Source organism: Abrus precatorius, unplaced genomic scaffold (genome assembly GCF_003935025.1).
Source record: "Abrus precatorius isolate BTA unplaced genomic scaffold, Abrus_2018 Scaffold2, whole genome shotgun sequence".
NCBI lineage: Eukaryota > Viridiplantae > Streptophyta > Magnoliopsida > Fabales > Fabaceae > Abrus > Abrus precatorius.
This window is the reverse complement of record NW_020874362.1, coordinates 11,114,939-11,128,772: the sequence shown is the minus strand read 5'-3', so window position 1 is coordinate 11,128,772 and position 13,834 is coordinate 11,114,939. Positions and strand designations below refer to the sequence as shown.

The 13,834-nt window shown below is 34.1% G+C and overlaps 2 protein-coding genes across 2 annotated transcripts; both read left to right on the top strand.

Annotated features, from left to right (window-relative positions):
- Window positions 1–1,319: 1,319 nt before the first annotated feature.
- Window positions 1,320–4,425, top strand: LOC113859448. Its single transcript, XM_027492221.1, has 4 exons — window positions 1,320–2,846; window positions 2,983–3,165; window positions 3,302–3,427; window positions 3,889–4,425. The coding sequence occupies exons 1-4, from the start codon at window positions 1,320–1,322 to the stop codon at window positions 4,423–4,425; spliced, it is 2,373 nt and encodes a 790-aa protein (XP_027348022.1).
- Window positions 4,426–6,732: 2,307 nt separating this feature from the next.
- Window positions 6,733–10,494, top strand: LOC113859447. Its single transcript, XM_027492220.1, is given in 7 exon segments — window positions 6,733–6,749; window positions 8,001–8,073; window positions 8,260–8,279; window positions 8,281–8,529; window positions 9,288–9,687; window positions 9,835–9,912; window positions 10,441–10,494. Coding segments are annotated over 7 exon segments (891 nt in total).
- Window positions 10,495–13,834: the final 3,340 nt, after the last annotated feature.

Here is a 13,834-nt window from a genome sequence, read left to right as displayed (position 1 = left end):
TTTGTAAGCAAATCATCATCAGCTTTAGATGCTCATATCTTCCAAATCTGAAATCCAAAATTCACAAATGATATATCAAATTTCTATGAATCAACTTTCTATAAAAATAGGAATCTCCTCAAATGTTTAACCTCGGGAACAGATATTACAGAATTAATGAACAAATGTTAGAATAGTCAAAGTAATGAAATTAAGGAGATTTTTCCAATAAAGCTCAACTAATGCAACTTGAATTAAAATAGCTAGAATTAATCAATTAAGCACAATTAAAAATTTATTAACTCAAGAAAAAGCTCAAAGTATGAGTTCAAAATATTGCTCATCAATGAAATTAGAGAATGAGAGGAATTGAATAAGCTAACTAGACTATACTGCTATAATGAAGTTTGCACTAAGATGGGGAAATATGAAGTAGTTGAGAGCCTATTTAGTTAGTTCAAACAGTTTGGCAATCACCAAGTGTAGTTATGTTCACTTATGTGATTCACAGTCGTTACATGGAGAAGAAATATAGAGAGGCACTGGGTGTAGTTAAGGAAATAGAGGCTTCAAATTGCCTTGTTAATCTTTCAGCATATCTTGTGTTAATAAAGTCATTTGTTGCTTTAAATGATCTATCTAGAGCCATCAGATATTTTTCAAAATTTAAAAGAAGCTAGATTTTCTCCTTGTTTCAACATATACAAGGACATGCTTCAAATTCACATAGTGGCCCAATATGGCCCAATATCTAGAAACATCCCTAACAATATGACCCAATATATAGAAACATCCCTAGTCTAGAAATATCCTTACTCTAGACTTATCCATTCTCTAGAAACATCTCTAATCTAGAATTATCTTATTTAATATCTACTATAAAATAATCTATGTTCTAAAATCATCCTTGTAATACTATAAATACCCCATTTTACTCCTCATTTTAGCATCAAGTTGAATAAGCAAATTCTCATTCTCTACTAAGAGTTTTAAGCTCTAGCTCTCTCTTGTCCTAATTGAGAGATCTACGCACTACTTGGTCACTTTCCCTTACTAGTTTCTGAGCCATTTGGTATCAAGAGCCAGGTTCCTAGCTTCCTACGCTCTTGGTCGTTTAGAATTGACCTAAATTCTCTTCGCTTCTTTCCTTACTGAAATTAGTTTCGGTCACTCTTAAGAAGCATTTTGAGTCATTTCTTAACAAGCCAACACCATAGACGCGCTCGGGAGAGGTTGAAGACAGTGACATCATCAGTCGCGTGAGCACCACGCATTCAACATTGTTGCGCCGCATATTATCCCAAACCTTTTCATAATTTTATTCCCACCCATACAACAAAATGCCACCAAGATGCCAAAATCGAAGGAATGCTCAAGAGATCGAGATGGACGAGTTACGCCGACAAATTCAAGAACTACAAGAAATTGTGAAGGAACAACAAGCTCTACTCAATCGTCGAAGGAACTCCAATTCAGAAAATGATTCTGAAGAAAGTAACTCTTCGTCTAACACCAGTCACCCACGAAGAAAGAGCACTCGAGGCTACTTCGACAACATCAAGATAGACATTCCTAAATTTGAGGGGAGACTACAACCATATGAATTTGTGGATTGGTTACAGACAGTGGAGCTTGTGTTCGAATTAAAAGATATTCCGGAGGAACAAAAAGTCAAGATCGTTGTTGTTAAACTGAAGAAGCATGCATCCATTTGGTGGGAAAATATAAAGAAGAAACGTGAACGGGAAGGCCGAAACAAGATAAAGACATGGGAGAAAATGAAAAAAGAACTCACACGTAAGTTTCTTCCTGACCACTACTATCAAGATAATTTTATTAAGCTCCATAATTTACACCAAGATTCTAAGATAGTAGAGGAGTATACTAGAGAATTTGAATTGTTGCTGATGAAATGCGATATACAAAAGAAGGAAGAACAAACAATTGCTAGATTTCTTGGAGGGCTAAATCCTAAAATTTCCCAACTTGTCCAACTACAACAGTATTGGACCCTAGATGATGTCATCAAGTTAGCCATTCGAGTCGAAAAGCAACTCCCTAAAAGATCAATTTTCCAACCATCATCCTCACGAAGCCCTTTTACCCCTTGCAAAGCTCAACCATCGCAACGTACAGCTCCAAACAAAACCCTTTCCAACCCTATTAAAGACACTAGCCCCAAACAACCAACCCAATCCAAATCGCCCAAATGCTTCAAATGTCAGGGTTATGGGCACATTGCTTTCGACTGTCCCAATCGAAGAGTTGTCACTATCATTGAAGGAGAGGCCTACGAAGCATCTAAAGAAGAACCTGAATTCTACCAAAATGATTTCAACAGTCTTCCAGTGTTTGATGAAGAGTTGACCCCAGCAGATCATGGAGAAGCCTTAGTGGTTAGACGCAGTCTTCACATAGCAGCCGTTAGAGAAGAACCATGGATGAGACACAATATATTCCACACTCGATGCACCACTCAAGGTAAAATTTGTGATGTCATCATCGATAGTGGAAGTTGTGAAAACATTGTGTCTAGCTACATGGTGGAGAAATTGAAGCTTCCTACTGAGGATCATCCATATCCCTACAAGCTACAATGGCTGAATAAGAGTAGTGAAGTCAAGGTTAGTCAACGTTGCCTAGTTGCTTTCTTAATTGAAAAAAAATATCAAGATGAAGTTTGGTGTGACGTCCTTCCCATGGATGCCTGTTACCTCTTATTGGGACATCCATGGCAATACGATCAGAAGATTGTATATGATGGGTTTAAGAATATCTACTCATTTGTCAAAGATGGAGTGAGAATCAAGTTGACTCCATTGGGTCCAGAAGAAGTCAACCTAACCTCACGCAAAGCCAAACCACTCGTATCCCTAATCTCTAAACTACAACTTAAGATGACGCGAGAAGAATCTCAATCAACAAGCTTATTACTCATGGTCGAACAAAACATTGGAACACCTATTCCACAAGAAATAGAAAAGCTCCTTGCAAAATACCCAGCATGCCATCAACTTCATCCCAGGAGCTGTTATCCCAAATAAACCTGCTTATAGGATGAGCCCACATGAACATGCTGAAGTACAACGTCAAGTGGAGGATCTTCTAATTGTAAATATTGGAGAGTGTCAGTCCATGTGCAGTCCCTATCATATTGGTGCCCAAGAAAGATGGAAGTTGGAGAATGTGCATGGATAGTCGAGCCGTGAATAAGATAACCATAAAGTATCGATTCTCGATTCCACGACTCGATGATATGCTAGACCAACTACATGGTGCAGTCATATTCTCGAAGATTGACCTTCGCAGTGGCTATAATTAGATTAGACTACGTCCTGGTGATGAGTGGAAGACCGCTTTCAAGACAAGAGATGGGCTATATGAGTGGACTGTCATGCCATTTGGCTTATCCAATGCACCCAGCACCTTCATGCGCTTGATGAATCAGGTACTACTCCCTTTCATTGGAAAGTTTGTAGTTGTTTATTCGACGATATTTTAATCTATAGCAAAAGCAAAGGAGAACACCTAAACCATATTTACCAAGTGTTGGGCGTTCTCCGAGAGCAAAAGTTGTATGCCAACCTCAAAAAGTGCACCTTCTTGACCAATGAAGTAAATTTTCTGGGCTACATCATTACGGGTGAAGGTGTCAAGGTTGATCCTAGCAAGGTTGAAGCAATCATTAGCTAGCCTACCCCTAACTATGTGCAAGAAGTACGGAGCTTCCATGGATTAGCCTCGTTCTATCGAAGATTCATAAAGAATTTTAGCTCCATTACTGCCCCGCTTACAGATTGTATTAAAAGAGATAAATTTCAATGGTCAGAACGCACTCAAAATAGTTTTGATGAGTTAAAGAGACGACTAACTGAAGCTCCAGTTTTAGCACTTCCTAACTTTGATCAGGTGTTTGAAGTAAGCTGTGATGCTTCTAATAACGGCATTGGTGTTGTTCTCAGTCAAGAAGGAAAGCCTATAGCTTTCTTTAGAGAGAAGCTAAATGATGCTAAACTCAAATACTCCACCTATGACAAGGAGTTCTACACTGTTGTGAGAGCACTGCAACATTGGGGTCAATATCTGCTTCCTAAAGAATTCATCCTTTATACAGATCATGAAGCCTTGAAACACTTGAATTCTCAACAAAAAATCAGTCGTAGACATGCATCTTGGAGTGAGTTCCTTCAAGCCTATCCGTTTCTGCTTAAACACAAGTCGGGGGTTCAAAACAGTGTAGCAGATGCGCTAAGTCGACGACGTGCATTACTATCTACAATGCAGATGAAGGTAGTAGGTTTTGAAATTATTAAGGAATTGTATCAAGATGATCTAGATTTTCAGAACTTTGGAGCTCTACAGAAAATCAACCTTTCCAACATTACCATCAACAACAAGGATTCCTATTCAAAAACAATGTCTTGTGTATTCCCCAATGCTTCTTAAGAAAAGCAATCATTTGGGAAGCACATGACGAAGGATTATCCAGACACTTTGGACGAGGCAAGACAATAGCCTTAATCAAAGAAAACTTCTATTGGCCGAGACTTGAAAGGGATGTTATTCGTCACATTCAAAGGTGTCGAATATGTCACCTTGCCAAGTCCACAAGCCAAAACACTAGGCTATACCTACCTCTTCCAGTACCAGTTGCACCATGGGAGGATATCGGCATGGATTTTGTGTTAGGATTACCTCGTACACAACGACAGAAGGACTCAGTAATGGTGGTCGTGGATCAGTTCTCTAAAATGACCCATTTCATACCTTGCCAAAAGACTAATGATGTTGTTCACATTGCCGATCTATTCTTCAAGGAGATTGTTCGACTGCATGGAATTCCCAAAACCATCACTTCAGATAAAGATGTTAAATTCTTAAGCCATTTTTGGAGGACTCTATGGAAGAAAATGGGCACTAAACTACAGTTTAGCAGTGCTAGCCACCCCAGACTGACAGACAAACAGAGGCTATAAATAGACTTCTGGAAAATCTACTACGAAGCTTTGTTTAGAAGAATCTTCGACAATGGAATCTTATCTTACCTCAAGTTGAGTTCGCCTACAACAATTCCAGTAATCCTGCTACTGGAAAATGTCCATTTGAGGTCGTGTATGGTACTAGACCTCTTATGCCATTGGACTTTATCCCTATTCCCACTAATAACCAGTTCAATACCGATGCTGACCAAAGAGTAAAGGAGATTAAGAAGCTTTATGAGCAAGTTCGAGCACAAATTGAGAAGCAAAATACCAAGTATAAAACTCAACGAGATAAGCATCGGAGACATGCTATTTTCAAAGAAGGAGATTTGGTATGGATTCATCTGTGGAAGGATAGATTTCCAAAGCAGCAAAATACTAAATTGTCTCCAAGAGCATATGGACCATTCCGAGTAGTACATAAGATCAATGACAATGCTTATAAGATAGAACTACCTGAGTCATACGGAGTTTATGCTACATTCAACGTTGCAGATCTACCGCCTTACTATGAAGATAATACTTAGACTTGAGGACGAGTCTTTTCCAACCAAGGGAGTATGGCCCAATATCTAGAAACATCCCTAACAATATGACCCAATATATAGAAACATCCCTAGTCTAGAAATATCCTTACTCTATAGACTTATCCATTCTCTAGAAACATCTCTAATCTAGAATTATCTTATTTAATAACTACTATAAAATAATCTATGTTCTAGAACCATCCTTATAATACTATAAATACCCCATTGTACTCCTCATTTTAGCATCAAGTTGAATAAGCAAATTCTCATTCTCTACTAAGAGTTTTAAGCTATAATTCTCTCTTGTCCTATTTAAGAGATCTAAGCACTACTTGGTCACTTTCTCTTACTGGTTTCTGAGCCACATAGACTTAGAGAGGATATCAAAGTGTAAAGATATTTCAAGCTAGATAATATCATATTTGCAAGCAAGCCAAAATACCAGGTTTTAAGCTAGATAAATATCAAGTGAATAGTGAAAAATTGTAGACTTTAAGAATCCTACAAGCATTGTCATGTTTATATCAGTCTTGAGGGTAAATAATTTTGGAATATTTCATATAATATGGAAAAATTTCTAAACTAAGTAGCGTACTATGTTCTGCTAGCAATTTCATTTCTCATGGTATGAATCCTTGTAAGTAATCAACTAACACAAATTCTTTATTTATAATTATTTTTTTATCAGTTTTTATTGACTTTTTACCTCTAATCATTTTATTCATACCTTGTTCACTTTGCATCTTTTTATCACATGTAACACTTCCTAGTATTGTAATGCCTTCTAAATTTGAGTTACGAGCAATGGACATTTCAGTGTAATAAAAAAGGGTTAGAACATAAAGAAGATCTAATTGTATTTTTTTTAAATGATGATTTATATTATAAATTTAATCATAAAATTTATCAATATAAACTAAAAATAACTTACTTTGATAAGTTATACCCAGAAACCTGTTAAAATAAGCTAAAAAGAGTTTATAAGAATTATAATTTGACTATAAAATTTCTTGAAATAAGGTGAAAAGAAGTTATTTTGGTAAGTTATATTGAAAAAAATTGAAATAAATTAAAAAAGCATTAATCCTATCTATCTAAATTGGACCATCAATTTATTTGGTATCACATCACAAATTAAGTTTTCAAAAGGTGCAAATTGGATGGATGTAACCGTGAATTAATTTAGAAAAATTGTAGTGTGAGATACTATAACGAGAGAAAATGAGATACCTAGTAATCTAGCTATGGTGAAAGAGAATAGGTAAGTTATGGATAAGTCATATTTAAATTTGGTTTAAAAGATGGAGAAGAAGAAATTTAGTTTTCTCAAGTCAAATCCAATTTTAATATTATCATATCCAAGTCATATTTAAATTATTTGATTCTTTAAAAAATATAAATTTTTAAATCCAACTAGGCTTAAGTTATGGATTTTTTGTCTATTCCTATCTTCCCCCACCTGTACCCTTTCCCTCTCCCCTTCTCCACATCTCAGTCTACCCCTCTCCCTCCTCTTCCCCTTTGTTTTGGTGTTTGAATAATTGCAATAGATAATAGTAGCAGCTGATGGGTAGCATATATTGTTGAAGATGATAGAATGTTGAGAGAAAAAAAAAAGAGTTTATGGTTTGCGTGGTGGTTGTGTGGGGAGGGGCTATGGGGAGTAGGAGGGGAATGGGTTAGGAGTGAAGGTAGGGTAAAGGGATAGGAAATTTTATTTTATTTTTGCAAATATTAAAAATATATTCTGAAATTTATTTATAAATATTAATTAAAATTGATGATATGACTTAAATCTTAATTTTTTAACATTTGAGATACTTAATTTTAACAAAATTTTTTATAAAAATTTATTATAAAATATGCTATATGTATAAAGATAAAAAACATAAGTATCAAACGAGTGTTTCGAGGAAAATAATAAAATGGGCTAATACATAAGGGCTTGAACAATTTGCATAATATCATATATTCAAACAATATAATCGTCGCAAATTATAAAATTGGAAAAAGAAAAATACTAAAAAACTCATCACTCGCAGGTGCGGCTTTATTCTTTGTCAGCATAACTCTAGCATGGCATTATGCATCGGCTCTCTGTACCCTTTTGTAAAGAAGACATCATGTTTCTGCGGTAAAATTCCATTTTCTATCATAATCATTGTTCGGAGGAAGTAACGTAATGATGAGGTCTAGCTGCTGTTAATTCACATCACTTTGAGATTGCTGTTTTTTTATTTTAGTTGTCAATTTTAGTTCATTCTTTCGTTTTGCCTAGGTAGAAACATTTTTGTTAATGCATATTTTCTTTCTTGATCAATTTATTAGGAAGCAAAAAACAATAAAAAGTCACAAATCTTGGTGTTATGTTATGTTATGTTATGTACATGGAGATATTGAATCTGTGGGGAGGAGCAATTACTTAACTTTATTATTCTCTGGAATTGACTTCTTAACGGTGGGGATGTTGCTGATATATTGATGGATTCTTTTTTTTAACTTTCTTTTTAAGGAGTGGAAAGGGAGCATCATGGGTACCACATGCAAGACCAATAATAATAAATAATAATAACACAAATGCAAAGGTGAGTTAGCAACAGCTATAGCAGCATCTGCATCTCCCTACTGTGGTGATGGTGGTTTAGAAAGCAAAGGTTTCAGATTCATATCATCATATTCTCATTGATCTGAAGAGGCCAAGGTCATAAGCCATAAAACGACATGTCCCCATTTGATTCTCCTCAGACAACTGAGACAAGTCACAGTCACAGCATCAGCAGCACCAGCAACAGCACCAGTCCAAGTGGTGATGTGCTGTTGAAGTGGGGCCACAGGAAGAGATCAAGGGTCTCAAGGGCTTCCATTGAAGATTCATCATCTTCTGTTCACACCAAGAACAAGAGAATCAGCCACACTGTCTCTGCACCCCTTCCTGCCAAGTTCTCCTCTGCATCCATGCCGCCGCCACCACCACCGCCACTGCCACCACTTGCTTCTTGTACTGCCTCCAATGGCAGCAGAGGTAGAAAGGATAACCCTAGGTATGAACATTTTCGTTGCAATTTTTTTAACCTCTCTTAAACAGTTCATATGTATATTTTATTTACATAAATATATTTGTGTGTAATTAACTATGCTTTGTCAGAGGGTACAATTGCTTGTGCATATCTACCTTTATTATCACTTTTTCTTGAGGTTTGTCAAGGAAAACATTTTGGTTTAATCATATTTGGATTTGGATCAAGCTTGCCTAACCTCAACTCAGTAGAAAGTACCAAAGTGGACTATTTTCTCATTTTGTCATTCCAAAATTGACCAAACTTCCTTCCAAGTTTCTCTGGATTTCCTTGCTGTTCTTTATGTTCTGCTTTGTTTCCCTTTTTATCTTGTCCTCGCATTGAACATGAAAGTTACAAACGAGTAAGATTAGATATAGTATTCATACTGTTTTCCCAACCATTTGAGGGGACAATTAGTTATATGTTGTTCCACCCATTTGTTTTGGTTTCAGAATCTATAACATAATTGTCTTTTAACCCTCTATTTTCTGAAAGTTCTGCTTCAAATTTAAACAAGATAAAAGGTTTATCTGTCTAGTGTCTTTAAATTTTAGTAAGTGAGACTATATATATCCCTAGTTATGCTAAAAACAGAAATGGGGATTAAATTGTTATACGATCATGTAAAAAATTGGTAGAACTAGATGTGCCCAAAAATTATTTGCTAGTGTTATAAGATCCAGTGTAGAAACATTCTTTGCTTTGCATTATTATCATATTTTTTGAAACATCATGACCAGGAATTTGGAAGATGCCTCTGGAAACGAGTCACCTTCAAAAAACAGCCAAGGGAGCAACCCAGTTGTTTCAAGACCAAAACTGTCATCATATTCTGTTATGGAAAGAAGCAACAGAAGGATGGCAGCAAAGTGTGAGAAGCCAACAAGTGGATCTTCAACTACACAAGCCTCTGAGAGAGTGAATAGTCATGGCCATGGGGATTCAGCATCTGAACAAGAAGCTGGGATTCTCACTGCTTCTGCTAATAGAGAAAATGTCACTCTTGAGGTAATCGAGTGGCCAAGAATATACATTGCTCTCTCGAGAAAGGAGAAAGAAGATGACTTTCTTGCTATGAAAGGGACAAAAATTCCTCAAAGACCAAAGAAGAGAGCAAAGAACATTGACAGAACCTTACAGGTATTACCCAAAAACTAAAAAAATACATATATTCTTTTGCAGCAAAATCTCTAACTTTCAATTTTATGCTTATCTAATTTTTAAACCAGAACAAGTGACAAGTTGGTTTCTTATGATGTTCATTATTATGTTATAATTGGTTTGCAGTACTGTTTCCCTGGGATGTGGCTATCAGAACTGACAAAGAGCAGATATGAGGTTAGGGAGAAGAAATCTGTGAAGAAGGTAACCCTTTCAGCATTATATTTGGACTATACTGGGGCGTCAGGGATCTATTCAATTTGTTCACTCTATTTCACATATTTCTTCTTGGCTATAAGATTTTAGTGGTTAAAAAGTTCTCAATTTTCTCATTTATTCTTTTATTTTTTAGGTTTTTAAAACTAATATTTTTCAAATGTGTCTCATAATTTTTATTTTTTATTTTTTACAAAATCGCTTATTCTGTGTATTTTTTTTCATTTGATCCTTCTAAATATCACAACTTCTTCATTTACTTTTTGTAGGGGACCAAATAAAAAATTCAGGATATATATAAAGAGACCCAACAGAAAATTTTATAACATTTAGAGAGACCAAATAGGAAATAAAAATCACTAGAAAAACTATTTAGTAAAGGAAAATAAATTATTATGAAGGCTATTTATTATTGTATCTTGTTCTATTAAGAATATATATATTTGATCTTTATCATCTTGTGTGTATTGTTGTGTGGGACACTGAAATGCTTTTGGGCTTGTCTTGGATATGCAGCATAAGCGCAGAGGCTTGAAAGGAATGGAAAACTTGGGCAGTGATTCCGAGTAGCACATAATGTAGTTTTGCATTTAAAGCTTGGTTGGTGAGAAGTGAGCAAGAAGACACTTTTGCAGCTGTTGGCATGGAGTGATACAGCACATTAGAGTTACAAATATTGATTTATTTAGTTTCTGAAACTATCAAAATATTAGTTTAGTCTTTAAAATTATCAAATATAAATTATTTTAGTCTTTATTTTTATAAATTTGAAAACTAAAATAGCTGCTTTTTGATAATTTTATAATTTTAAAGATTAAATTTACTTACACTTGTGGTTTCATACGCTAATTTAATGTTAGTTGTTGTTATGGCATTAGTTAAAAGTAGGTTTTAGTGGCTCCCCCCCCCCAAAAGTACAATACCATCAACTCCTTTTTGTTTAGACTTAGCATGGGTTTTGCTTCTTGTTTTTTCATTATCTTACAGCTCGTTATCGCTTACAATTAAAAAAATGACATTGCTTGTTGCTTCATTTGTTATTTTCTTGGTCTATATGATGATCTATACTTTAATATCTGCTAGTTTTTTTTTTCTTGAATTCAAGGATACAAGATATGAATAAAGTTTAATTTGTTCTAAAATTCTTAATGATTTTAGAACAAAAAACTAAAATTATGTTAAAGGGCACATGCCTAAATTCTAATATTATGTCTCTTAGACTTTATTTGAGAGTTTGGAGGAGGAGAAAAGGAAAGTGTTTGAATGAAGAAGGAGGTTAAATCCTTACCTTGTTTGGATGTTTAATATTGAGAAGAGAGGTGATAGAAAGTTTAATTATATAAATAATTAGAATTAATATTTTTATTTTTTAAAATTTTTTAAAAAAAATTATCACTTGAAAAACTATTTAAAAAAAAGTTAAAAAAATCTTATTTATAAAATAATATGAAAGAGTGGGAGAGAGAAAATCTCAAAATGGAGGAACTCAAAAAATAAGCTTTTAGAGGGTTTTGAAGGGTTTAGAAAAAACCTCCCAAAACCTTCTCCTCTTAATTAAGCAACTCTCAAACAAGATTAATCCCCTTCTAATCCCTCCCCTTTCCTCCCCTCCCTTGTTAAACCTAACTCCCAAACATAGCCTTAGGAAGTAATAATGGTTGGTGTGTGATCCCTCCTTTAGTAGGTCTCGTGATGGCTTGGAAATGAGTTAGAAGTCAATGTGTAGAACACAATCATTTATGCTACTAAAACAATATTATATAATGTACATGGCACGGAACCATTAAGTAAAGTTTAGGGTTGAGTTGATTCAAGAAAAAAGGAAAAAAGTTCAAAATAGCCACGCTTCAACTGGTTTTACTTGACTAATAGAATTGCTCAAATTACATTTTATCCCAAAAATATTTACTTTTCCATTTACTATATTGCACAGCTGTATACCTACATTTTATGATTAATAGCAAAATTAAGTAATTAGTCTTATTAATATTTACAATTAGAATTGTGTTAACTGATAAAATAACCTAATAACGTCTGTGAAAGGATATTTCTTTAGCCTTGCTCACTTCTTTGACCACGAAGCAATCCTAATTTCACAAAAAGATGGTGCTAAATTGAATAAAATTATATAAGAATAACACCAAAATTGATGAAATTTTGCATAGATTATAAAATGAAAAGAAAATAGGCTCAATTATAGTTTTTAGGATTGAATTGATTGATTTTAGTGCATTCTTACGTGAAGATTGTATGTGACTCAAATTAAGAGCAATTAAAATGCAAATGAAGTAAGAAACTAGTATGATGTAGAGAGAGAAGTTGCAAGTGGGAACATAAGTCTATGACCTTACTTTCTACTAAGACGAAGCTTCAGAATAGAACATAAGTCCAAACATTCAAATTTAGTGTCTTGACATTTAGTGAACATCAGAGACAATCTGAATCTTCCTAAACTTTCCTGAAGCTGACATGTATGCCAACTTTTACAAACAATAGGTTGAACACTGAGTCATTAATTATTTATAAATATCTCAATGTGCAATAGATTAGAAAGCTTTTTTATTTTAGTTTTCTTTTAAATCATAGTTCTTAGTTTTTTTATTTCTCTATTTTTCTATTTTGTAGATAGGATTATGTCATTCTCTCTCTTCTCACTTGTACCAGATTCAAGTGAGATACTTTGAATATGAAGATAAGTGTTAATGGACGTTATTTCTGTAGATATCCTTTCATGCTCTCTGTTTGTGAAATATCTTTTTGATTATGTGGGTTAGAATAGGAAGAATTCTGAATTGGACTTCATATAATTTTATTTCTCATTCAATTATGATACAAAAATGTTCTTATGGATCACCTTGAAAATAGATAAGATAATAAAAAAGTAACTTGACCCTAATTACAATCTGTCGATAGAACTGACAATACAAAATTTAGTTCTCAATGTAATAACAAAAAGGAAGTTGTATAAGGGAGAAAACCTATACTTTTATTCAAATTCAACTTGCCTCAAATGTATTACGAAGAGTCCTATTTATAGGCTAAGTTATCCACAAAAAACTAAGTGAATTTTAAATACTTCACCTTCCAAATTAATATCTTGGAAGACTTCAAGACAACTAAAAATATAAGTAGATTTTAACTACACCCTACTTTCCAAATTAAGATCTTGGAAGACTTAAAGACAACTAAAAAATAACTTGAAAATACAGAAAGCTAACTGAAAATTTCACCTAAAAATAAATATGAAAATTCATTGAAAAATAAAAAATTAAGCTTTTTATTAAATAATCAAGTCCAAACTAATTAAACTACAGCCCATGAAAACTTTTTTGATTATGAGAATTGGGCTCTCCAAATTGCTCTCTTTAATTTGGACTCAAAGTGTCAACATGAAATTGTAAGAATGTGTGACTCATTTAAGTGCAACTTGTAACCCATTTGGATCTTCTTTTCCTTTGATTTTCATGATTAGACCTTGCAAAACTTGTTTCATCCTCTTAGTCTTGACTCTAGCCATTGGACCTCCAATTCCGTGTAAAGGATCTTTTGGTAGGCTAGTTAAATCTATTAAATTCAATTTTTCACAATAAATTGTATTACTTTACTTTTGCACTTAATGATTCCTTAATTTGGCCAATCAAATGTATAAATTTTTAAACATATTGGGCAGGGGAAACATTGGCTATGTGCTTAGGATTTGAGGTAAGTTTTACCATTTTCTAGTTACTTGTATAAAGGAATCAAGACTCTATGATTATCAATATCTCTTGTACTCAAACGTTATTTTGAAGTTGAATTTACCTATGAAAATTAAGAAATTGAATAAGACTACACCAGATAATTTGATCAAGCAATGTCATTATGGAATCTGAGTTGGAGTTTTTGTTCTACATGAAGTGAAATCGTGGAT